Source organism: Electrophorus electricus, chromosome 18 (genome assembly GCF_013358815.1).
Source record: "Electrophorus electricus isolate fEleEle1 chromosome 18, fEleEle1.pri, whole genome shotgun sequence".
Classification (NCBI taxonomy): domain Eukaryota; kingdom Metazoa; phylum Chordata; class Actinopteri; order Gymnotiformes; family Gymnotidae; genus Electrophorus; species Electrophorus electricus.
Window position 1 is genome coordinate 10607726 of NC_049552.1, and position 24498 is coordinate 10632223.

The window sequence follows — 24498 nt, forward strand, 5'->3', positions numbered from 1 at the left end:
TTGCTGGATCGCCCCCTCAAATCGAACCGTTTGTGTCTGTGCAATTTATTTGGAACTTAACCTTATTCAGAACTTGTTTAGAACTAAGATGACAACGTCGCGATGGGTATTACATTGATTTAATATCCAAAAAGTCTCAACGTGCTGTTATCAGGTTTACCCCCGCATACCCCATCAACGCGTGAGCGCTTGTAAGGGAGGGTCACTAAGCAGCGGGTGCAATGCGTAGTAATATGTAGGTTTGCAGCTGGCTAACTGAATTCTTCTCGTCAGTGTCACAACGAGGGAAGGTCTGCAAAGGCTGAGTTATCACGCTTCGTTACAGTCTCCGTCAGCCAGTTATCCTCCATCAAGCACGCTGAAAGTCTCTCGGCAAGTCACTTTACCGTCATTTTCGTTTCGTACTGGAAACAGACTTTACAGTGTCTACAGGAAGAGGACAAGACTGGATCCAGCTGAGACCGAGACCGTTTCTTTCTTAGACTTCGGTATGAACACCTCCGCGGGATCAGGAAGTATCCGGAAGAGTTTCTCCAAAGATGACAAGGTAAGCTGTTGCCCATAACTTTTTATAAGTCAGAAATGGTTGCAGCTTCACAAAATGTAACTTAAGTTAAATAAACATTTTTCAGATACCCAAATCTCCAGATATTTTTAAGTAATGTCAAAAGTAAAATCTAAGAAATGCATATATTAGAAATATATAGTTTAATGCACTTATAATGCATAATAACGTCCTATTTTTTTATTTATAGTAATATGTGTCTGCTACATCCGCATTACTTACCCTAATATTAGTAAGTGTTGTGCAGCTCGCCAACGAATCGGTTTTTGCTCCAATTCCTGTGAGTGGGACGAATCAATTCAGTAGAACATCGACGTCGAACGTTTTCAACCACTAGATGTCGCTGGCCTAAGATTATGGTCGGTCTATTTGAACAGGGATAAATTAACGGATATTATTTTGTTACCATACGGTATAATGAACGAAGACCGGTTTATTATCCACTAGAGGTAATAAGTGTGATGAATCCAGTACCTTTATTGTATTTCACTAATGTGGTGAATCACAGACAGGGAAATAAGCAGGCTAGCCTGGTATGTAGAGAAAAGATATCTACTCTACTATACCATAAAGTTCATCTTTTGCTGCATTGCATTCCGAGCTAGTAGTGCAAAACAGCCAGTGTTCAATGAGAAGAGCAAGTTGAACCAGTAAGGAAAGGGTCCAACAGCTGTAATCTGCACTCTGTAGTCTCATCTCTAGAGTCTGCCCTGAATCAATCACAAACAAAAACTCGTATGCGACTGGCCGGTCTCTCCCTCTGAGGAAACCTGACCTTTATGGTGCCTCCACTCAAACCTGACATGAATGCACTGGAACGCACTGCTGATGTTTACTGTGTACTGTGTATCACTCACTCGGCGGCTGATAAACTTTCAGGGTGGTCTGTGCTGAATGCACGCAGAAATCAATCTGTACACAGGCCAAACCTCTGCCCTCACTCTGTGACTGCTGGCTCAGTGCTGGGTAATTGTGGCAAGCCAAGTAGCATGTGACTCCAAACCAAACAAATAAGTACTTGGTTCATTGTGGTACACATGTACAGCCTCATAAAAGTATCGGTTCAACTTCTGAGTGCACTACTAAGGTTACGGCACCAAAGCATGAATTTATTACTCAGTGCCTTCCATCTGCCAGGCAAACAATTGTGTATAAGTTTGACCCAAGCTTTGTGAGAGATCTGATGTTACCAGACTGTTGTTATACAGCTCTGTGTGCAGAGCACTTTCTCTGTATGATCCAGCTAGATATATTGGGGGAACTGAAAGATCCCATGATGCTTTCCAGTAGGCATAACGACTCTGTTGACATACCCGTATTATCACCAAACAGTTGTGGTGAGAGCAGTCAGTAGGTGATTCCTCTGTGATGTACCCACAGAACAATTTTTCAAGGTGTGTGCCAAATTCATGGGAATCAGATCATGAGAAATAATTACATGTTCCCTTGTAGTTGAATAGAAAATCCCTGTTGTGTTTGTCATGAAACAAATATCAGGCTAATTATTAACAAGGAATATGGTGTAATATTACTTGTATTCTATTCTATTTTATTCTATTCTATTAAAATCAGTGGGAATTCTTTTACGAATGTGTTGACAGAGTGGGAAATAATTGTGACAAGCTTCTGGTTTTTCTCTTAAAATAGGAAACAGAATGAAATATGGTAACATAGTGCTAGGTGTATAATCATTTCAGCCAGGCGCTAGATACTTTCCTTTAGCTCCTGGTGAAAATGGCAGTTTAGATGTTGCTCATCTGTGTCAAACATAACGACATTAGCAAAGCCTGTGGGTTTGAGTGCGGTTCCGAATTAAGTTCACAATTTCATTGTCTATAGGGCTTCCCTACTTTAGTGGGAAAAATGTATTACCTTTATATTGTTACGGCTAATAACACCCACTCAGTGATTACCAGTTAAGATGATAACAGCTTGTAGATTAAGACAATTCACTACTTGTCCAAGACATAAATTGCATTAGCAGATTTCTTGGGGGCCTGTGTAAAAAACAGAATGGATACATTCAATATTTCCTGTCCAAAAATAAATAAATAAACAAAACAATAAAAGTGTTATCACGTTGGAGGAGTCTGGAATTCATCGTGGACTCATTTCAGTGACTGAGTTTGGGTGGCTGGGATCTCAGCCAGAAAAAAAAGTGCAGGTTAACACGATCTTATGGAGGCAGCAATTGTGTTGCAGGCAATGGAGAGACTGACTCCCTGCAGGGCCCCTGGGACTCAAGCCCCACCAACTAAGTACAATTCAGTCCACAGAATTCTGGAAGCACAGAATGTGAATTTTGCCAGTAGTTATTAAATGATTTTGTGGGTAACAATATTTATTTTGCTCAGTTTCTCTGGTCCTGCTCTTTCTTAAATCAGGCCTACCCCAAATATCTGTTCACTGCTAAAAGAATAAATGGATGTTATATTTAGAAAATTATAGAAGGGTATATGTAAAGGTTTAACTGCTGCATTTGTAAATTATATATAACATACATTAAATGCTTATGTTTCATTCATAAAATTCTATAACTATACATGAATTTTTAACTTGTACATTGCCTAGTGCTACTCCACATAATTGAACACTGAACCTTAAAAACTAATGTAATGTCAATCTTCACATCACAAATATCAGCAATACACATACTATATGAAAGGTTTGACTAAACGCCCTATACTTAATCTATTATGAGACCACTTCAAAGATAGCACATATGGTTGCCCTGTTATCATGCCATTTGAGCCTGTTAATGCAAACGTGTGTGACCACTTCCTGTGCCTTCACTGACCGCGAGGACAAATGACGTGAGTGCTTTAACACCGCCCAGGGTACGCTCGCCGATCGTTCGCGGTGACGTGGAGGTGTTCCCATGCTTCACTCGAAAAGGGGTGAGGAGTAGCGCCAACTAGCAGAACCTTCTTGATTCAGACAGAGCTTGCACAGGTGCGCCACACTTATAATACATGGATTGCCATGTCTAGATGCTGTGTTAATCTTGTCCCTGTTTGCTGAAGGCATTATAATCTTGGCTTCGTTTTAAACGAGAGAGAGAGAGAGAGAGAGAGAGAGAGAGAGAGAGAGAGAGAGAGAGAGAGAGAGAGAGAGAGAGAGAGAGAGAGAGAGAGTGAGAGTGTGTGTAATATGCGCTTTATCATTTAATGACTATCCTTTGTGTTACAATGATTTTGGGAAACCCGGCCCTGGTCTTCATACAGCGAAGAGACTTGCATTTCTTTTTTCTTTTTTTTTTTTTTGCCTGTAATATTTTCCACACAAAACTGTTTTGGAATAAGCTGTTACATTCACCAGTTCTGGATGTCTGTCGATGCGACGTTCAGTGTTCACTATCAGCCGATGGTGTGTCCTCTTTTTCCGTTGAATGGGCAGTTTCGCCGTGCTGCAAGTCTCTTCAGTGCGGCCTCTTAGTTGGAAAAAGGCAACGCAAAAGCCAAATATTGACGTGCGCCTTGTTTAGCTCGGTGCTATCTATCATGGACATCGAGCGCTGTCTATAAGACAGTTAAGACAGATTCAGTCTAAAAATACACTGACACAATTGCATGTTTGCGCTAAATGAAGCGTTCGTCCTTTTTGTTATGGTTAGAGCAACCGGAGTGATTCTTACAAATACAGTATGGAGCAGCCCAATCCTTTGCAGCACACGAAGCATGCCCTCTGCTGGCAAGAAGTGGACCTGCATGCAGGTCAGCGCGAACAAATAAAAACGGCAGTAAATGGATTTTCAGCCAGGGCCTGTATTGCCGGAAGGCTTGGAGCACAAAGATCCTTGTGAGACCTCAGTACAAGGATAGCTTTGATTATTCACTCAGACAACTAAAAGGAACTTTAACAGAACGGTTCGTTCAGGAACCCAGGCGCAGAACAGTCTGATCAGCTGGTCTGTTTGACCAAACAGAAGTGCCTTAGAGACACCTTAGACGTCTCTGAGCAGGCTAGAGGTCTTTGTAGGTGTGTACGCAATTACTCTAGTGTCCAGACAGAGAGTTATGTTGGCTTTCAGCTTCACTGATTCTGCTGCAGGGCTTTATGACTCCTACAAATGAACGTTTATCATGATGGAAGCAAAGGTGATTCAGCACTGCTGAGCTGGACCCAGTAGCAAGACTGAGATTCATGGCCTGCAATGAAAAGTCCACAACTGCGAGTTTAGTAGTTCAGTAGTTTCAGTATGTGCTGTGTTGTTTATGATGGGTCCCCTGGACTCCTGTTTTCCTATTCCCTGTTCCCTGAGAATTCCTGACTGAATCGTCTTATCCTTCACCCTTGGCACTCCCTAGTTCCCTCTACTGGTGAGCAGTCTGACCAAACATACCACCACAATCATTACATTGGCTGTGATGCAATGATTTGAATCTTATTGCAATGAAATGAAGAATGACTCAATCTGTAATGCATTTATATGAAGAATGGTTCGATCCTTGATTAACTGAGAGCATTACCCTTGGCACTATGGGGAGATCTTTTATGTGGATGTATTTATTTTGACAAGGCAGAGGTATTGAGGTCAAGGACTCCTGCTTATTTAAATTTAACGCAAGTGCAAATTCTCCACTTTTCAAAAGTCTCAATAATTAAAGAGAAAATGCACAGAATAAAAGAAGAAGAAAGAAAAAGAACATCCATTCATTTGTTTTGGATCATATTATGAGAGACCGTCTATCTTAAAACATATGGAGAATCTCAAAAAGTATAGGTCAGAGGCAACAGAGAGTGTTTCCAAAGTAAGCTACCACCCAAAGAGCATATTTGGCGGTGTCATCTCTGTGCTTAGGACTTCTGCCTAGGAGGAGTGATGTCATACGCCATCTGAGTTTTTTTTTGTTTGTTTTTTTGGTTTTTTTTAATGAACGCCAGCCTTGTAAATGGACAGGATGTAATGAGGTGATCTTTGCAATTACAGAGGTGGCGATCCCACTTCCTGATGTAGTTTTACACAAAATTGTTTGTACATTTGTGAAAGGAACATGTGTTAAAGTGTTAACATTAAGGATGCTGCAAATATATTTTCCTCCCATGAATAATCTGACAGATTCTCAGGTTCACTGGACTATTCTAAGATTAAAGCAAAGACTTTAGAATCTTGTGTGAGTGAACAGCTAAAGGAGTTTTGAACAGTGAATCAGCAAGTAATTTATATGCATGCACTTTTGTACCACTTGTACATGTTAGATACTGTTTAACACGGTTCTTTATGATTTATTATTGTTGGTTGATTACCCACCACATTCTTTTCAAAAGAGCACCTTTTCCTCATTTATGGGCATACTTTAATTTATAAATCTATATATGATTTATTACCTTCTTTTTTATGTACTTTTTATCAAAAACTAGGAATTATGGTCTGTGCTTCTTAAGATCCCCCACTGTACTGAATGCTAAATTAGGAAAACCAGTAATTATGCTGCAGATTTGAATGTCTGGAATTTGTTAGAGAAAAACCTAAACATAAAGAACTTGTGGATGAATCATTTTAAAAACATTCTTTAAACAGTGGAAGTGGCTAAAGCTGTTTGAGTTTTAAATGACTTATTATAATTTATTGCTGATTTTATATATATATATATATATATATATATATATATATATATATATATATATATATATATATATATAGTATGTGTGTGTGTAGATAGATTATTTATATATATATATATATATATATATATATATATATATATATATATATATAATCTATCAACTTTTATTCTTACAACTAAATGAATGAATGAGAATGAGTGTGCAACCAAAATCAGATTTATTCCATACATAATAAAAACTTCCATGAAGGAATTGACACTACATGTGACTATGTACCATGTGATAGATGGACTGATGGAATGATAGAATCAGGGATGGTGGATGGTGGGATGGCCTCTTTAATAACCCAGAAAAGGAGGACATATGGGGAACGTGGATATGACACTACACATAACATTAAAATCATAACAGAGCGAACAGAGCTGACCAATTGGATCCAGAAAGCTAATAGAAATTAATGAATTAGAGTTGTGTAGTGTACCATGAAATTCATAGGCATCAAACTTATCTTTTTTTACTCTTTGAAAGTAAAGGAGGTTCTGACCACTGAGAACTGAAATAATTTTTCTTATTGGTATTTTCACACCACTTCAAACATCCTAATTGACCAGGATTTAGAGTGCAAACTTTCTATAATTTACCAGTATATGTGATCTATTAAGCCAATGATATACAAGGTGTTTGTTTTGTCATGTGACCCAGTGACACACTAAAATAATAATGGTCAGTGGACAGCAACTACCAGTTTACTTCAGAATGTCAAATGTATGTGTCCAAGTGGTGTTCTGGATGAAAGGCAGGGATCTGAGGAAAATAAGATGGGACATCTGGTCACCCTAGTGGATGGATGGATGGATGGATGGATGGATGAATCTGTTCTAAAGCCAGAGAGAAAATTAGTTTCTTTTCTTCTGTGATATCATGTGATGAGCGAAAAGGAAGAGCAATAGAGGAATATCTCACATCCTCAGATAGCAGGCTTTGCATTAATACTGATTTACTGTCTCTCACACTGGAGCTTGGAAACTTGGGAATTGGAGTTAGATAAGGATACCTGTCTGAATGTGTGAAATATTTGTATATTTGCGCTACTTGAGTGGATTGAAAGTAACCCCAGCGTATTGATGCAGTGCCAGCACTTATGGGTGAATTATTTTTGATGTGTGTGCATGTGAGCAGAGGTGCATTTCTCATGGTCTTGATGCAGTGTGTGTGTGTGTGTGTGTGTGTGTGTGTGTGTGGGTGTGTGGGTGTTTCAGTAGAAAAGAAACATTTGCACATGTTGAGGCCTACGAATGAATCGTCTACTCGCTGAGTTGTCTGTGGGAGTTGCTGAGTTGACACTGATGTGCTGTTTCTCAAAAACAGCTAAAATCTGCTTGAAACAGCCCAAACTGGCCAGAAGCCGTCCTTTCAGAGTTTAGCAGTCTCTGGCAGGTGTCAGAAGAGATTCTGCAAAACACCTAGGGTTTTAAATTTTTTATTTTTTATTTTTTTGTGGGATCAACATTTAGAAGCATTCTTGAACCGATTAGCTTGCTGCCTAACATGACAAATTGACTTATACAGTGCCTTAAACCCTTCCACTTGCAGATGAGTTCAGTTTAGCAGTCAGGTTTTGAATATTTCTGCATATTTTAATATTACATACATGTGAAGCTTCCTTGATGGGTGATGTCATGTGTGCTCACGTTACAAAATAAGTTTGCCCATGTATAACTCCTCCTGTGTCGGTAATATTATTAGCATTTCCTTTCGTAATATTATTCTCTTTTGTAAGATGTACAAAAGAGAATAATATTACGAAAGGAAATGCTAATAATAACCTCCTTGCAAAATCATGTTATGGGGAATATTTGACGTTTTCTGTACTATCGTACTACAAGGCAAATATTGGTGAAGGTAAAAAAAAAAAGACATTGGCTGGAAGGCTTTTTGGACCCACCTGCAATTCATATTTACATGAGCATCTCCTTGTATAACATTGCTAGACATTAGAATAATTCAATTTCTTTTAATTTTCCTGCTCTATTGGGCTCGGGTGATCAGTGCGAATCTTACTTGATTCCATCGAATCCAACGACAGCCATAATGAACAATAACCTCTGAAACTCTTGCTCCTCAGTCCTACCTGAACTGCAGTTTATGACCAGCTTTGTTGTGGCCTGAAAGGCCGCCCTCCCTTGGCCCGCTTCTGACATTCCCCAGACACGTCCCCGACACACCCAGACGCACACCTGTCACACCCCAGACGAACTCCAGATGCATCCCAGACACACCCCAGACACGCCTCTTGCCCTCTTGTATCAGGCAGTTTCTCTGAATGTGCTGCCTGTCCGCTAAGTGGATGCAACTCGTTCTAAGCCTGCAGGTTTGTTGCTATTGCGTGCGATTTACACCAGCTGGAAAGGTTGCCTACAATTATTTATGTATGTGCTGGAACAATTTTTGTTGTGTCACTGAGATTGATGGTTCACTTTGTGGATGGAGCTTATTGCAGTTCAGGCTTCCACCCTGTGAGAAAGTTCTTCTAGGAGGGCCTGTCGGTCACTTGCTCCGACTGTTTGCGTGTACCTAAAGATAGCTGCATGTATCTTACATCTATATTTAAAAGCAACTTCTTTGTACATGCTGGGTTTAATATTTGTGTCTTTAAGTAGCATGTAGCCATGTTATGAACAACTTTATCTCATTTTTGTGAGACAAAGTTTTCTGAATCTGTTTTTTGTCTTTTAAAAAGAGGAGCTTTATGAGCCATAGTACATGTAGCAGAGGACAGCAATCACTCCCAGCTTTGAACCTGATAGTATAAACAGATTATTTACAGATTTTTTACAGCCACTGGCAGTGGGTAAACATACCTTTTTTTTTTTTCAGATTTAGAGCAAAGAATGGCACGTTCACCATATTTTGTTCACGGATCTGAATAGTTTTCAGTGCTAGTGTCTCAGTGCCTCCACATACCAAGATTTGGCAGTAGGAACAAACAAATTCAAGTCCACTCATTTTGCTTTGCACATCCTGCAGCCTAGTGCAACACTGATGACAGACACTTATGACGAAGTGAATATGTAATATTTCACTGACGTGTAAGCATCCCAGGAAAAGATCGTAAAACCTGTATTTCATCTTCGTTTAAATAACAGCTCAATGTAAAATGATAGAATGATGCCCGAAGTCAAGCAAAAAGGCTTGCTCTTCATTCTGCTGTTCGCCTTGCTCCACTCTTCGATCCATTCTTCTCCCTGCAAGCATGTACTGATTTTACCAATGTTACTAGCAGCTTCCTCAGTGGACCTTCCATTGAATTTCAATTGTTCACATGTTTGCCTTCAGGAAGACTGGAGCCCCTCCTGATGGGTCTCAAAGTCTCCAGTGCCTTCACCTAAGCAGTGCTGTACATTGAAAGGCTATAAAGATTCTTTGAAGCATGGAAGCAGTGACTGCTCTTTACTGTGACATTCACGAACCCTAGGTTTTCTATCTGTGAAAATACGGCCTACGCATTAGCCCATACATAAAAGATCAGCTTCAGTTTTCTCCCCCTCCATTTCCTGCATCCCTGCGTATCTAATTGCATCTCTCTTTTTACCTTTTAGTTTGTAATTTTTGTTCTGCTTGCGATTTTTGAAACCAGTGAAATACGATTTAAGACCAGAAGATATTCCTTGAAGATGATACAGTTTGCATTTTCAATAGAACACCCAGAATACACCACCCTGGCTCCTTAAAGCCCCACCCCCAGGTGCTATGTGTGGGTGACTGATGAGATGACGTGACTGGTGATTAACAAACTGTCTTCCAAAATGGCCTATTTTCTTTCTCTGTCTGAGATTAACACAGAGCCGCCCACGGCCAGAGGGCTCAACACAGTAGCAGGTGTTTTACCCGGCATCCTTATTGTCCAGGGAACATTTTGTATTTCCACCGTGATGTGGAAGGTTGGTTCCTGATCTAGAATGTTCCATTAAAGGCTTATGGGTGCAGCTCAAAAGAGGCTTTGCTTTGTGTGTGAGCGGGTTAAAAGCCAATGCATTCCTGACACTTGCAATGACTGAAGTATTCTTGACACCTGTAATGACGTTTATTAAAGAAAATTGGTCTGTTTACTTACCGCAGGGTGTTTGGTGCCAGTGTTTGAGCACAGTAGCAGTATGAATGATTGATTTGTTTATTTTTTCAAATGGTTGCGGTCGTGAATGTTCCATATATGTCGCTATTATGACATCCCAGTGCCGGAATGGTCCCGTTTCTTCACGCTGTGCATTGCGTTGTTTATTATATGGTAGATGTACTTGCCTTTATCCCAGTGCTGAGTGTAGCTAAGAAAGAGTGCAGGTTTGTTTGAAGTTGTGGGAGTGTGATTAGCTGTCTTTAGTGTGTTTAATGTATTTAGCACTTTATGCTTAAAATGCTAATGTACTGTTTCAGTACAGAGCTTCTCCCACTGCTTTAACGCTTTGGAGTTAGGACTGATTGTAACAAAAGCTGAGAAGGCCTAAACCTTTATACTTGTTTCTGTATTTCATTTATTTAGTTGGTAAGTGGCAGGTCCTAATATTTCTCCAACCTATTTTTCAAAGAGGGAATCCTAGAAAGTCTTTTTGGTAAACTTGTTAAGCTTTTTGCCAGGCTCAGGATCAGGTGGTAAGTTTTGTCTATTTAAGTAAGAAATGAGGCAAAAAACAGTAGACTAAGTGTATAATGTGTAAAGCAGACGAATACAGTAGGAAGTGTGCTATAATTTGGTATAGATATGTGGATGATATCTGTACACAGATTCTCTTCCAGAATGCATTGCGAGAGGTGCGGGGACTCGGGCTGACCTGTCTGTACTGTCAGTAGACCCTACGCTAGGGAGACGTTCTGTGGTTGGCATGAGCTAGTGTTGTGTGAGAAGTTGCGTGAGAAGATGGACAGAGATAGATCCCAGAGGTGTCCTACTGTTGCTTCCCTTTGTCTCTGATACACAGTCCAGAAGCCTCGTGAACTGTGGTCTGCTGATTTCATAGTCCATGATTCAGGAGACGATGGAGACAAGGTGAATCACCTTTCCTTCCTCCCCCAAAGGAAATGCAACATGGAGGCAGTATAGCACTACAGAAGGCAAAAACAACAACAAAAATCACAATATGGGAATGATATCCAGAATAGGATTGTGCAGGGAGTCCAGTATTTGTATCTCTGTTTAGTTAGGTAAATTTATTTGGATTTGTATTCAAATAAAAGGGCAAGTTGGAAAATGGGGTAGTGGTTAGGGGACTCCACCGAAACTGACAATACCATATGCTAAGTTCCAGGTGAATGCTAGCCTAATCTCTTCACTGTCAGCATCTCCGTCTGCTTCTACATCTTCGAAATGGCACAGCAACTTTGCTAGAATAACTATAAATAGCCCTATATTCATCCAGTGTGATTTCTCTTAAACACACTCGCACTGTGCATTTAGCACAGCATGTAGATAAACTAGCCAGCTAGCAACTACACTGCCAGAGCTAATGTAGGCTTATCTCCTCCCAGTCAAATAAACTCTGCTTCATATATTATAGGTCCAATAAGAAAACAAAAGACAAGTAAACTTATAATAAACTGCCTCACAGTTTTGAGGAACACCAGCTATTTGACATGTCTTTTCCCCAAAAATCAAATAATGAAAAAAATATCTCCTATTTTGTGTTTTGACAAATACCATTTTGATTAGGCTCTGCCCCAATCCAGAAACTGCTGGAGCAGAGTAGCTGAAGACCATCTGTAGACAGTTAAAGGCAGTGATGCTGCAGGGCTTTAGACTGACTTTCTTTTAGTCCTTGCTCCATAATAATGGAGTCAGGCTGCACATGGATCTATGCAGAGATGTGGCCTGTTATTGTAATGCAGCACAAGGAATGTGCACTGGCAATCAAACGCCGTCCTTCAGCGCCACATGCACTTCTGCTGCATTTTGGGTCTCCCGTCCTCTGGTGTCTCAGTGAGCTGTCTCTGGATAAAAAAACAAAACTGTAAATCTCATCTGGCATTTCGGCATCCTGCCTGTCTCTAGTCAGTCTGGGAGCATAGAGCAGGAGATGCTGTCTCTTCCAATGGACCTCACCCCAGAGGGAAAAGCTTAGGTCTGTTCTGACATCAGCTTTTCCAGTGATCGTGCAGGACTCAATCAGAGCAAACACAGGTAGCATTCAGACACCCCCAGGGGAAATATGACAGACTCCACCCGTTCAGTGTTTTTGTAAAGACCTCCATCATACAAACCCCATGGTCAGTGTTTAACCTCCGATAGCTGCATGACTGAACATCCCTGCAAGACCTGCCATCGGGCAGTCAGGTGACGGGCAATTTGATTTATCCCCTTTCCGTTTTATCGCGTGTGCCCATAGACCTAGCGTGGCCAAGGACAATATCCAAACGAAGGCTCACTAATATGTAACAAAGTAAGCTGCTTAAGTCTGCTTAAATCTAAATGCTCTGTAGCCTGACTTTAAGGATGGACTTAACTGAACAGCTGAATGCGGGTGCACAGAGCGACGCCGAAGACCATGCTCACTGAGAATATCCTGCAGTGTCCTGCTTCGCTGCTCATTGTCGTCGTTTTTGGAATGTTAATGTTCAGCTGCTGTCTCATCATGCTGTGTGAGGCGTGATTAATATGGGAGACATTAATAATCTAGTGGAACATGGTGGCTACCAGGCTGGGGGTTGATGCATGAATAGAGCGGAAAGGGTCTGTCACTGTGCTGAGCTTTGCAGCGAGATTCGCCACATGTTGAGGGCTTCTTTGACCTTGAAATAATTTGTGTCATATTGCGTAACGAAAATGGAGGAAAACGTTGGGGGAGCTGCATGGAAATTAAAATGATGTCTCTAATGCAGACAAGAATACGACTTGGAACCACTTAACCAGTCTGTTTACCCACAAGAAATAAACAAATATATCGAATACTGTGCCTGTATTTTTTTGTCTTTAAACAGTATCTGAGCAAGAAATTACTTATCAGATGTTCTGCTGTTCTGGGGTTTAGGCTGATTCATTTCTGAGTAGCATGTTTCCATCTCAGCATGGCCTGTGGCCACGATAAGAGGCCCCCGTCCCATCAGCTCAGTGCACCATTTTCTCAGTAGTGTGTGTGTGTGTGTGTGTGTGTGTGTGTGTGTGTGTGTGTGTGTGTGTGTGTGTGTGTGTGTGTGTGTGTGTGTGTGTGTGTGTGTGTGTGTGTATGTGTGTATGTGTGTGTGCATGCGTGCATGTGCTGATAACCTCCTCTCCAGTGCCACGGAGCGTCTCCCCTTTAACCAGGCCTAAATGGAGGGCGCTATACACAGCTCTCGCAAATTTCACACATTAGATTTTGCCAGAGACCCGAGAGAGAGCAAGCCTGTTTACTACACAAGCGAATGGGGAAAATAAAATAACACTGTAAAATGCTTTTAACTTTTCCCCTCACTGCGTTTTTATTTGTTTGTGTGCTTTTTGTAACATTCCACTAGACGGTATGTTCACAGTGAGAGAGACACGTTTTCTGATTTACAAAAACACACGCGCACGCACATGCATGCACACACCTTAATTAGTTATTAAAGCGATACTCTACATGTGCTCTGTGTTTAGGACTTAATAATGCTAAACAATGCCCACTTTCCTCAGTCAATAGAGACAACGCCAACAAGACTTTCATTACAACTCGTACATCTCCTAATGAACTTCTTGCCATGGACCTCACCAGCGTCCCATTGCACAGCACAAGAGACAGCTGCCTTGCGCGCCATAAATATCACCCGCGCGTCATTATCTAACGACATGCTCGATTAAACCGACATGAGGAAAAACTGAAGTCGTCCACTACCAAGAACTGAAAAATCGGGCCCTGTGATGTTTTCTGAGGATATTTAGACTGCTTTGATAGTGGGACAAATAAGAATAAAACTGGAATTGAAAGACCACCTTCAAAGTTTTAGATAAAGCAATAAACAACCAGAGTCAATGTTAGTTAGGCTACAGTTGTTCAGAGGCAATAACATTTCTTGTGTTTGGTGTGCACTATTCTGATATATTTCATATAAGGATTCACCTCTCCTAAAAGAGAAAATAGAAAAAAAAGGTTTGTCATAGTTTTAAATTATATAAATAAGTTTTTTTAAATGGTTTGTTCAGCAATGAAATAAACACAGTTCTTAGTAGTGGACCCAGTTGAACATAAGCATATACACCTGTCCTCTTATGCACACACTGCATACGTATTTATGGTTGCGCACACACATACAGAAAAACATTTCTATTTCTCCGGACCCAGATCCACTTGGCAAGGGCTGCAGACAAAGGGTTCTTGTTTGTGGGCATATGAGTGTGTGTTTTTTCAAAGTCTGCCTAGAATTTTCAAGTGGTTTACCTCACATTTCAGTGGGGCAATACGAGAGACAGGGAGGGGAGAGAAAAAGAGGGACAGTGAGAGAGAGAGAGAGAGAGAGAGAAAGAGACTTGGAACAGAGAGCGAGTCTGAGGAAGAGGACGACGATCGAGCTCATAACCGCATGCGTGGCGACATCGCCCGAGCCACAGTGATAGTGGCGCAGGCGTCTGGGATTCAGACCAAGGGAGTGGAGGTGAGTGGAGGTGGGAGCAGACAAGAGCCACACGTCCATTAAACGGCCATTAAACAAACCCTGCGTTCCACAAGTGGACGTCCTCGACCCCACCGGCACCAACTGGCCCTCCCTCGCCTCTGAGTCTGTCAGCGGAATCAGACACATCAAGCGTGATGTCAGTTCTCATCGCCACCCAGCTGAGGATAGACACCAGCTCCTCTTCCGGACAGGTAAGGGCCTTGGCTTCTGAGCCACCAGTGCATCAGACACGTCGTACTTCATGCTTAGTGGAAACTTTCCGTGCACGCAAGGCTTGTTGCCATTTAATGATATTTTCAAAGTAAGAACATTATAGGGAATCTCCATCACAGTTTTCAGCTTAAACCAAAATTCAAGGCTTTTCTGGGATTAAAGATGCTAAAAAGCACTTTTTGATGTTTGATCCCTCTTTCTGATTGATTTTTTTGATGTTTGGAGAGTTTTACTGTAACTTACGCTGACGTTTCTAAGAGGGATGACTTCTGAAAGGTTTTGCCGAGTAGAAATATTCAGGAGCTCAGGCTAAGACAACAAAAAAGACGTGTTTCATGCTTGAACGCAGTGTGTCCTCTGTAAATGAACTGCTGATGTGGGCTTGAAAAATGAGAGGTGATCTCTGGAGTGGGAGCCCCTCCCAAGCGGCACAGAAGTTTTACTCTTTTCAGTGCCTGGGGCAAGTTCACTGAGAGCTTTTTTCCCAATGTAAACCTGACTTTTAGGCCGTGGTGCATTCATTCTCAGTATATGCGTCATGCATTCTCAAGATATTCATCACATACACACACACAAATTCAGAACCCAATGTACACAATAAAGGCTGTATTATGTACATACAGTGCAGAGCAGACTGTATTATTTATGTACAGTGCAGAGCAGGCTGTATTCCATTTGTAGTGAGCTGGAGCTAGTTGTACTTTGTATTGTGGACATGGATATATTGTACTGCACTGTGGTGGCCAGTGTATTTTATTGCCACTTTGACATCCATTGCAAATTTCGGCCAGCCAGAAACCAAGGTAAGTTTTACCTGCTGCATAAAGAATATGTGTAATGTTCCTAGAATATGTGGTGAGGCACTTGTTGTCCAATAATGCCTCTCTTTCTTCATCTCTTTCATTTTCTATGCTTCCCCGAAGCTATATATCTTTGTCCTTTGTCACAGAGCAGTGTGAGGTAAAAGGTATAAAAATTCCACAGTGAGGTTCAATCCAGATTTTTTTTACACAAAAAATCCAATACCTGTCCCAACGCTCCCCCCTCTCTCTGTTTCTCTCTCTCTCCCTTTCTCACCATCCCTTGCCTTGCGTACTACCTTGCACACACTCTTGGGACCGCAGGAATATGTTAAGTCCACCCTGTGTCTGTCTTGTTTAAAACCCAATTTCCCTGGCACCTTATCTTGGACTTTTCGAAATTGAATTCAAACGTTATATGACGTGCCCTCTCTCAAACACCTGCCTGATTCAGTAAACAGGGAATTTTCAGAAAGCGCATGTTCTTATTTTCAGTCTATAATAACTTGCAAAGTAAGAGAGGGAAAGATAACAGGTGAGATGTAAGGTCAATATGAGCGCAATTCAATTCAAACTGCTTCTTATGTGGGGAAACTCAGTGGAGACTATTTGCCATGGGGCCCTGCAACCAAACACTCCCAGGTAAACAATTAAATACTAAATAAATAAACGTAGGACAGAAATAGTGCAGTGGCTTACTTAGAAATAAGCAAATGTACTAGATAATTTACAAAAGCATCAAAAAGAATAAATCCTAGACAGAACAGAGCTCCCACTTTCTCCCGCTTTCTAGTTCTTGTAGGCTTGGATGCTTTGGCTGCTGCATTTCAGCTGAAGGGGTGTTGCAGTAGGCTAAGCAGGCAGAAGCAGAAGTGTGATTTCTAGCACCCAGCGTTTTGAAGCATTCTGCCGTGGTCCTGTAACAGAAGAAGAAAGTAGGCAGGCACATTGCGTGACTTGTAGTCCAAACCGTAGGCCAAAAGCAACATGTGAAATATTCAGGGCTGATCTGGGGGGCGAAGACGACTGATTCCCACGTGTAATTACACATGTTTCTGTATTCATGCCAGTGTAGCCTCTTTCAACAAGATTTCTCCTACAACAAAGGGCCCGTCAACAGTCACTGCAATAACTGCAAGGTTTTTTGTTTGTTTGTTTTGTTTTTGTCATGTTACAGTTAATATCATACACACTGCTTGGTCAGTGCGGTAACTGCATTGTCACCATGACAGTGATAGATCAAATAGATTTTATACTCAGATATAACCTTTCAGGTGGAATCATATTCAATAGAAATCAAATTGGATAGAACCTGTGGAACCCAGGAAAACATATTCGCCTGCGTCTTTCAGAGACATGATGATCCGCACAGACAAAAACTCATTGTCATTTTGTTTGGTTTTTTCCAAGATGCTGCTCTGAACACCCAACAGCTAGCGGTGCATGCAGTGCAGATGTGTAAGGTAGTGGAGTTGCCGGCCCTCCTTGCAAGTGACTAAATCATGCACCAGCTTCAATCTCTCAGACAAGATAGATACTCTCAGGTGGATGGAATTTTTCACTGGGCTTTTACCACATTAAGCTTATCTTATAATTTTGTAGAGGTGGTGTTTCACTCCATTGCCACAGACCAAGGTTATAATTATTGGATGTTTTTAATGTAGTGTCCTCATTTGATCAAATTTCTTATTAATTTAAATGAATAGTATTCCTTTGCCTTAAAAACATGGTTGGTTTTAGACTTGCAGAAACTGAATTGAAAATACAAATGGGTATAACTGTGAGCCCCATGACAATGCATTAGAGTGAAAGTCAGCTCTACCTGTAAGCATGCAAACAGATACTCCCTCTCAAGGACTATGTAAGAGCCTCATTATATCCCATTATATTTCATTCCTTACTGTATATCATTTGGCCAATAAGCAAGAAATTGTAGTTAAGCACCGGTAACAGAATGCTGAGGCAAAAAAAAAGGATTTCACAAATATTAGTGACAAACACCATAGCATATATATATATATATATATATATATATATATAGAGTTATAATGAGTTAAATACAGACTGGTTCAGCTGGTTCAGGTGATAATAGGTAGGAGGTGGAGCCAGAGCTTGCTTGGGCCAATCCAGTGTGGCAGAGTCACCTGGGGGTGGGCCCCAAGGCACAGTGACATTTATATACTTTTAGGTTGATTCCTATGCAACCCCATCAATCGTCAGAGGAATGTTTATAGTGCAAGCTCCAGTGGTTCTGTGCCAGAATAAGGGTAACATATGCACAGCGGTAGTTTTTACTCGCTTATTGTATATGAGCTATGTGTCCAAAAAAAAAAGTACTCTTGTTTCAAAGCTTTTTAATTGCGTTCACCATTTGTCACGGCTGGCTCCGTTGAGCCCAGGGTATAATCGAATGCCGGAACATAATTGAGTGATAAGGAGTGTGTTTCACCACAGAACTTGAATCCCATTAGGGTCATCCTGTGCTGTGTTTAATTGAATTTTGATACAGACACTGAAGTAGACCCAAGTCTCTGCATGAACTGATGATTCTTCCCAGAGGAATTGTATTTAGCTCCTATTGTTAACCAATGGTGGTACATTTAAAAAGAATCCTTTATATCTCTATGATTAAAGTCTGTGATGTTTTGGTGAATCAGTGACTCATCTTTGATTGCTGATTACAAATAGACGGATTCGACATGGTGTCTTCTGGGTTGCCTGTTGCACTACATGGTGCAATGTTCTGTAATCTGTTCCAATTCTGATGAAGCTTTTTACATTATAAATGACTTGCGTGCACGTTCCTGCATTTAGAGTACTTTGAATGCGGGCTGTTCAGATGTCTAAAAAACTTGATCTAAAGACATATGCTTAAATTGTTTAGAAGACAAAGAATGAAATGAAAGCTCATTCCTGTGTACGAATGTTGTACCTAAAACCTTTTTCTCCACCCAGAATAGGTAGCATTCTTTTAGTCTCTCAGGCAAGTGTTTGGCTTATGGGCTTATAATCTTCAAAGTAACATTCTGGGTGACTTTGTGACTTTGCACCAAGGGAGCACAAAGTTGTCACTGAATCAAAGGATGACTCATTTGAAATACATAAAATATAATGGTTTTGATTTCTCTTAGTACTTTTTGTTCAGTCCATAAACATCTTCACTAGTGTTCTGAAATGTGGACAATAGAAAAGAATGCGTATGTCTCAGCTTTTGAAAAAATATGTCTAATGCATGACTGAAGGCTTTATTATAGCTCTTTTGTGCTGTACCTTATACTCTTCAGCCCTTCTTAGTCAGTATGGTGGAAAAGGTCTTTTTCTGTCCTCTTACCATTCTCAGAGTCTGCCAACAGAGGAGAAGGAAAGATAATAAGAGAAATTCAAATGGTTATTTAGTCAGTAAACACACACACACACACACACACACACACAGGTATAAGCATGCACATCATATATAATGACCCTTCCCCTGACTAAACTCAGTTCCAAAATGCATGTTTTGCATGGGCTGAATTTGCAAGCGCTGGCCAAAAGTCGTGCTTCCAGCAGTCCAGGTTTGAGAAAACACACTTCAGCTGGGAGATGAAACCAATGAAACCAAATGAACCTCAGATACTGTTTAGTTTGACATGCGTGTCATTGCCACTTGCGAGGCAATTAGGACGGAGCAGTGATTTGCCCATTCCTACCAGAACTGTGCCAATTTAAGGGGCACAAGGTTTTCTTTTTCTTTTTTTTTTGGGATGGTGGTGCAGATTATAGACCGGATACTACTAAACTAACTAATAGTATGGACTGACTGTTGAGTTCCTTGATTGGTGATTCTGTTCCTTAGACCTGTTCTATGTGTTTCAGGGACAAAAAGTATCATAACCACAGAAAGATGCACACATGCGCGCGCGCACACACACACACACACACACACACACACACATACATACATATACATACAGGTCTAATTTAATGTAACAGCTTTATGGGCTTTGAGCTGCAACATAGGCAAATTAAAGCACAATAATGTTTGAAAACGTAAATGTTTTTAATAGGAAAGTACCTGGTAACTCAAATAAGCTGCATACATGGATAATACATACATAAATAATATGGAAATATACATCTGAGGATATACCACATACAATCCCCAAATTACTTTAAAAAGAAAAGTTATAGAATAACAGCATACCTTTCATATTAATTTCAGTGTTATTACTGAGTAATTCACAGGAGCCATGAAGGGGAAAAAAAAATTTAGGGGGTAAATAATTGGACATTGATTCCATTGTGGTTAAGTATGATAAACTGTTATTAGTCAATGATTTTAATATTCATGTAGATGAGGGGTCTGATGTGTATGCGGCCGTGCTTTTAAATAATGTTTTGTCTTTGAATTTTTTCCAGCATGTGTCAATATTGCTCCTCTTGTTTCTCTTCCTAGCACTGATCCTGGATCAGTTTAGTAACATTTCTGTCGAGGAACTAATGGAGGATGTCTGCCATCAGTACCCCTCCTCAGATTCCTCTGATACCAGCTAATTTCTTGAAAAACTTACTGAAATTGGTAACGCCTTGTTTACTTATCTCTTCTCTCAGACCATGCTCCAGACTCTCGACATTTTGATTAAGGAGCAAAGCGCAAGTGAGATATAACAGAAATGGTTTTAATGAAGAATAGCACGAAAAAGAAAGAGGAACAGACTGAGGTCAAAATGTAATGAAATCAGATAAGCAAATGGATGACTGAAGTCTTAGAGTTCTTAGGCTTGGCTGGCATAGTCTGAGTGAGAAGGCCCACGCATAGCATAGATTAAGACAGCTGCGGGCAACAAGGGAGGTAAAAAGTTGCAGGTGTATGTAATGATCAATAAGTGGGTGATTGATTGGGAATGTGGAAGTGAATGAGTGACATGATTGGTACAAGCTGGTGATTGATGGATTGTAGGTGTCTGATTGGCTGGCTGATGGAGGTTGGCTATGTGGGGGTGATTGGCTGGGTGTGGGCCAAAGCGTGACACAGACTGCATTAAAATGGCAGTTCAGCCTATTCTCAAGAAATCTGATGTGAACCCAAAACACTTAGTCATTTTATACCTACTGCAAAATGTATTTAATTTCCAAAATCCTGGAGAAAGTGGTGTCTAACCAATTTGGAGGCATTTAAAAAAAAAAAAAAGCTTCAATCTGGCATTTATAAGAAACATAATACAGAAAGAATGAAATTTTAATGAGAGATATTGGATCTTCGTGGCCTTTGACACAGTTGACTCAGTTGGCTCCAGTTTGACCTAGACAATTGCACGCAGGCTTAAGAAATGGGTCTTCATAACAGTCACTGCGTTAAGATGGTCTGAGTTTATTTATCAAATAGAAAATGTTTAATATTAGTGGAAGATAAGAGGTCCACCATAGCTGATGGTGCTTGTCGAGCCCCTCGGGCTTCTATTAGCCCTGTTTTACTTTCTTTACATATGCTACAGCTAGGGGAATTAACTCCTATTTGGTTTCACTTTTATGCAGATGACATCCAGCTATATCTCTGTAGCATAATGATTTCAGTAGATTCAGTACTGGAATGCATTACAGCTGTAAAGGGCTGGTTATCTAGTAACTTTATAAAGATAAATGAGGACAAGACACCTAAGTTAATCCTCTGAAAAAATATGGGCATTTTTCACCTTAAGTTTCTCATAAAGAAACTCATTCACTCATTTTTTTTTTTTCAACTGATAAATATAGCAAAAATTTGGAATATATTGTCGATGCGGGGTATGGAGAAAGTTATTTATACATTTGTGTCATCACGTTTGGATTATTGTAATGCACTTTTTTACCTGCTTTAGTCAAGGGGCATTGGGTAAGCTCCAGCAGGTTCAAAACTCAGCTGCCCATCTTCTCACTGGACCAGACACAGCAAGCATGTTAGTCCAATGTTGGCCTTGCTTCACTGGCTACCATAGAGGTATAGGATCCATTTTAAATGACTGGGTTTCACTTATCAGGCACTGCAAGGGAAAGCACTGGGAAATATTTGTGAAATAATAGTGCCTTATATTAGTGGGAGACTACTGAAGACCTCAAATCTGTGGCTTTTTGATGGTACCAAGCACAAAATTGAAGCAGAAAGGTGATTGTGACTTTACTGCTCAGGACACTAACCTCTGGGATAGTCTGGAATAGCCTCCCTCCTCGCATCAGACTTTCTGATTCTTTGGTCTTTTTTGAAAAGCTGCTCAAAAACCACTTGTATGCCTTAACCGTTCAAGGGTTTTTATAGGTATTATTTACACATTTTTGGCTTTTAGCAGCCTCTCTTATCAAGAGGGACTTAGCCAGTACAGTATGTCAAAGATACCATTGCACTAGAATACTATTAAATGCAGGAATCAATGCTGATACCTAGAAGAAATGCAAAATGAGCACTATTAAATCATGATAAGTGCAACACCAAACAATAAGTGGTAGAGGTGTTCAGTTAATCAACAATAGTATAAAATTTCCAAAATTTACATATTCCACAAATAATCGAGTCTTCAGTCTGCGTTTTGAAGACAATATTATTATATTATTATGTAATTATAGGTAGTCAATTTGTAGCGGGTATTTTCTGTTGTTGTTTTTTGTTTGTTTGTTTGTTTTTTTACATTTTGATTATGTACGTTTTATTTCTTTTAACTTTCTGACTGTACAACATCTTATAGCCTCGTCTTTTAGTGATATGTAAATTAAACTGATGCATTCATTCATTTCTAGAGTTTTTTATTTAATATACTTGCATTACTTTGTCTTTACTCTCCATAAGTTTCCATTTTCCTTGTCATTTTGTTGGTTTGCACTGTGGCATTTATTTGCATGAATAATCGGCTCCGCTGAACTTTTAGTTGCTAAAAACGTACAACAGAAACATCTCCTGACACAGCAAAACCTGTAAAGCTTCCCGTCCTATAACGGAACGTCAGAACATGCGCAGCGTCGTTACTCGTTAGCATGTCTTTTTAGCATGTTGTTAGCATGTATGTAGATGGCCAAATTGTCGTGAGTAAGCATGTTTCTTACCCATCTGTGGATAAATGTGTTCAGATTAATTTTACACTACAATTAAGACCATGCCCAGTCATAGGAAGTCGCTTGTTGCAGCGGTAAAGGAGCTGTTCAGGTGCTGAAACCAAGCGGAAACATTAAAGCCCGGGCGACCGTCTGCCAGAGAGGATTTTATGCAATATATGCATAGAGAATTAAAGAGGCATTTCCACTGTGTATGACTACAGTATAGCCATACACTAAGCACACGCTACAGTAGTAATTTTTTTTTTTTTTAAACAAACCAGGGCTTGTGGTGCTTTGTTTTTTTGTTTGTTTGTTTGTTTGTTTTTTGTCATAGTCTCCTGCCTGGACTGCTGTTTCATGCTTTACCACGGCGTGGCGCCCCGATACTATGCACCAGCAATTCAATCTTCGTTCAGAAGTAAAACGCTAGAATCTTACGTGAAGGATAAATACAATGGCAATGAACATAATTCGAGCAGATATTGATTAGTTAACACGAAAACTGGTACTGGGGTCAGTGTAACGATTTCATATGAAATTTAAGATGTAAGATTGAGGGACTGTGTTTATATAAAGGTGGTGTGTTGTTCAGATAACAGTCTCAACCTATTCTCTCTCAGTGGTCACTTCTCATGCAGAACGCGTAGCCAGAGACAGGACTGCTCTGCGTATATCAGCTAGTGTTCAAGTCCAGTTTTTAAAGATATCCCATTGTAAAATAAGATACGGGAATCATTTTTGATTGTTTTGGGTCGCAATCGATTCATCAAGATCATTTTGATTGCTGAATATATTCGGTTGGAGCTTTTTTAGTTCTTCGGTGTACTGAAGAAGGGGACAACGTGCTTTGAATATAGAGCAGACTTTGACTAAAACTGACTACGGTTTGACCGCCCGACCCTTCAGTCAAAACCGCCAACAAATGAAATAGCTGCTGAACTCGATAATACTACCAAGAGTATTTTAGCTATTATTTGTGAACGCCTTCGTTCTAATTAAACGACACGCTTAATTGGGCTAATTCTACGAGTCGCTTTACCTCCCGTTCAAGAAGGGAAATCTTTTCCTTTGATCGAAACGGGAAACGTCCAAAAGAGAAGCAGTGCAGCGGAGGAGATGCATTAGTGATTTTTAACCGGACTTATGGCTTCGCTGTATCAGAGATTCACGGGAAAGATTAATACGAACAAATCTTTCCCGCACCCACCTGAAGCTAGCCACCTTCTCGGAGGACAGGTTCCCGATGAAGAGAAGACTGGAAAGATCCCTCAGCCCGCGACTGACGGCCCACCGCGGGTGCAGTATCGAAAGAGAAATACGTGTGAGGATGAGGACGTAAGACTTTACTCTTTAATTCAACTACTCTATGCTGTACTTGATAGTATGTTGAAGTAATACCTCGTAGTATACTATACGTGAGTTTATGGTGCTGCGGGAATCAACTCAGCAGACGTTTGGCTTTTCAGAACAAAACTGCAAAGTTATTCCCCGCTGTATCCTGGATGAAGGTTAGAATTGGCCGTCATTTGTACTAGAGTTGTTGAGTTGTGAGTGCTATAGTTTCAGCTAGTCTAGAGTCGGTTGAATGGTTACTCGTCTCTTGGCTTTGTAAGGCTGTTGTCGGACATTAGATGTTTGTGGCCACGTTTCAAAACAAAAGGAGCAAAAAATGTTGTGAAGTGCTTACTGCAATCT

At 40.4% G+C, this 24498-nt stretch overlaps 1 protein-coding gene across 2 annotated transcripts in view; it reads left to right on the forward strand.

Annotated features, from left to right (window-relative positions):
- The first annotated feature begins 291 nt into the window (after positions 1–291).
- The window catches only part of dpp6b (dipeptidyl-peptidase 6b), a 100400-nt gene continuing 76193 nt past the window's right edge, over positions 292–24498 (forward strand). Inside the window, exon 1 of one of the 2 annotated variants that reach the window (XM_026998353.2) lies at positions 292–547. In XM_026998353.2, coding sequence (XP_026854154.2) covers positions 491–547 — 57 coding nt within the window. In that variant the 5' untranslated portion in view covers positions 292–490. Of the gene's footprint in view, positions 548–23105; positions 24139–24498 lie in introns of those variants that run through there. The other variant, XM_026998351.2, reaches the window with a different exon arrangement.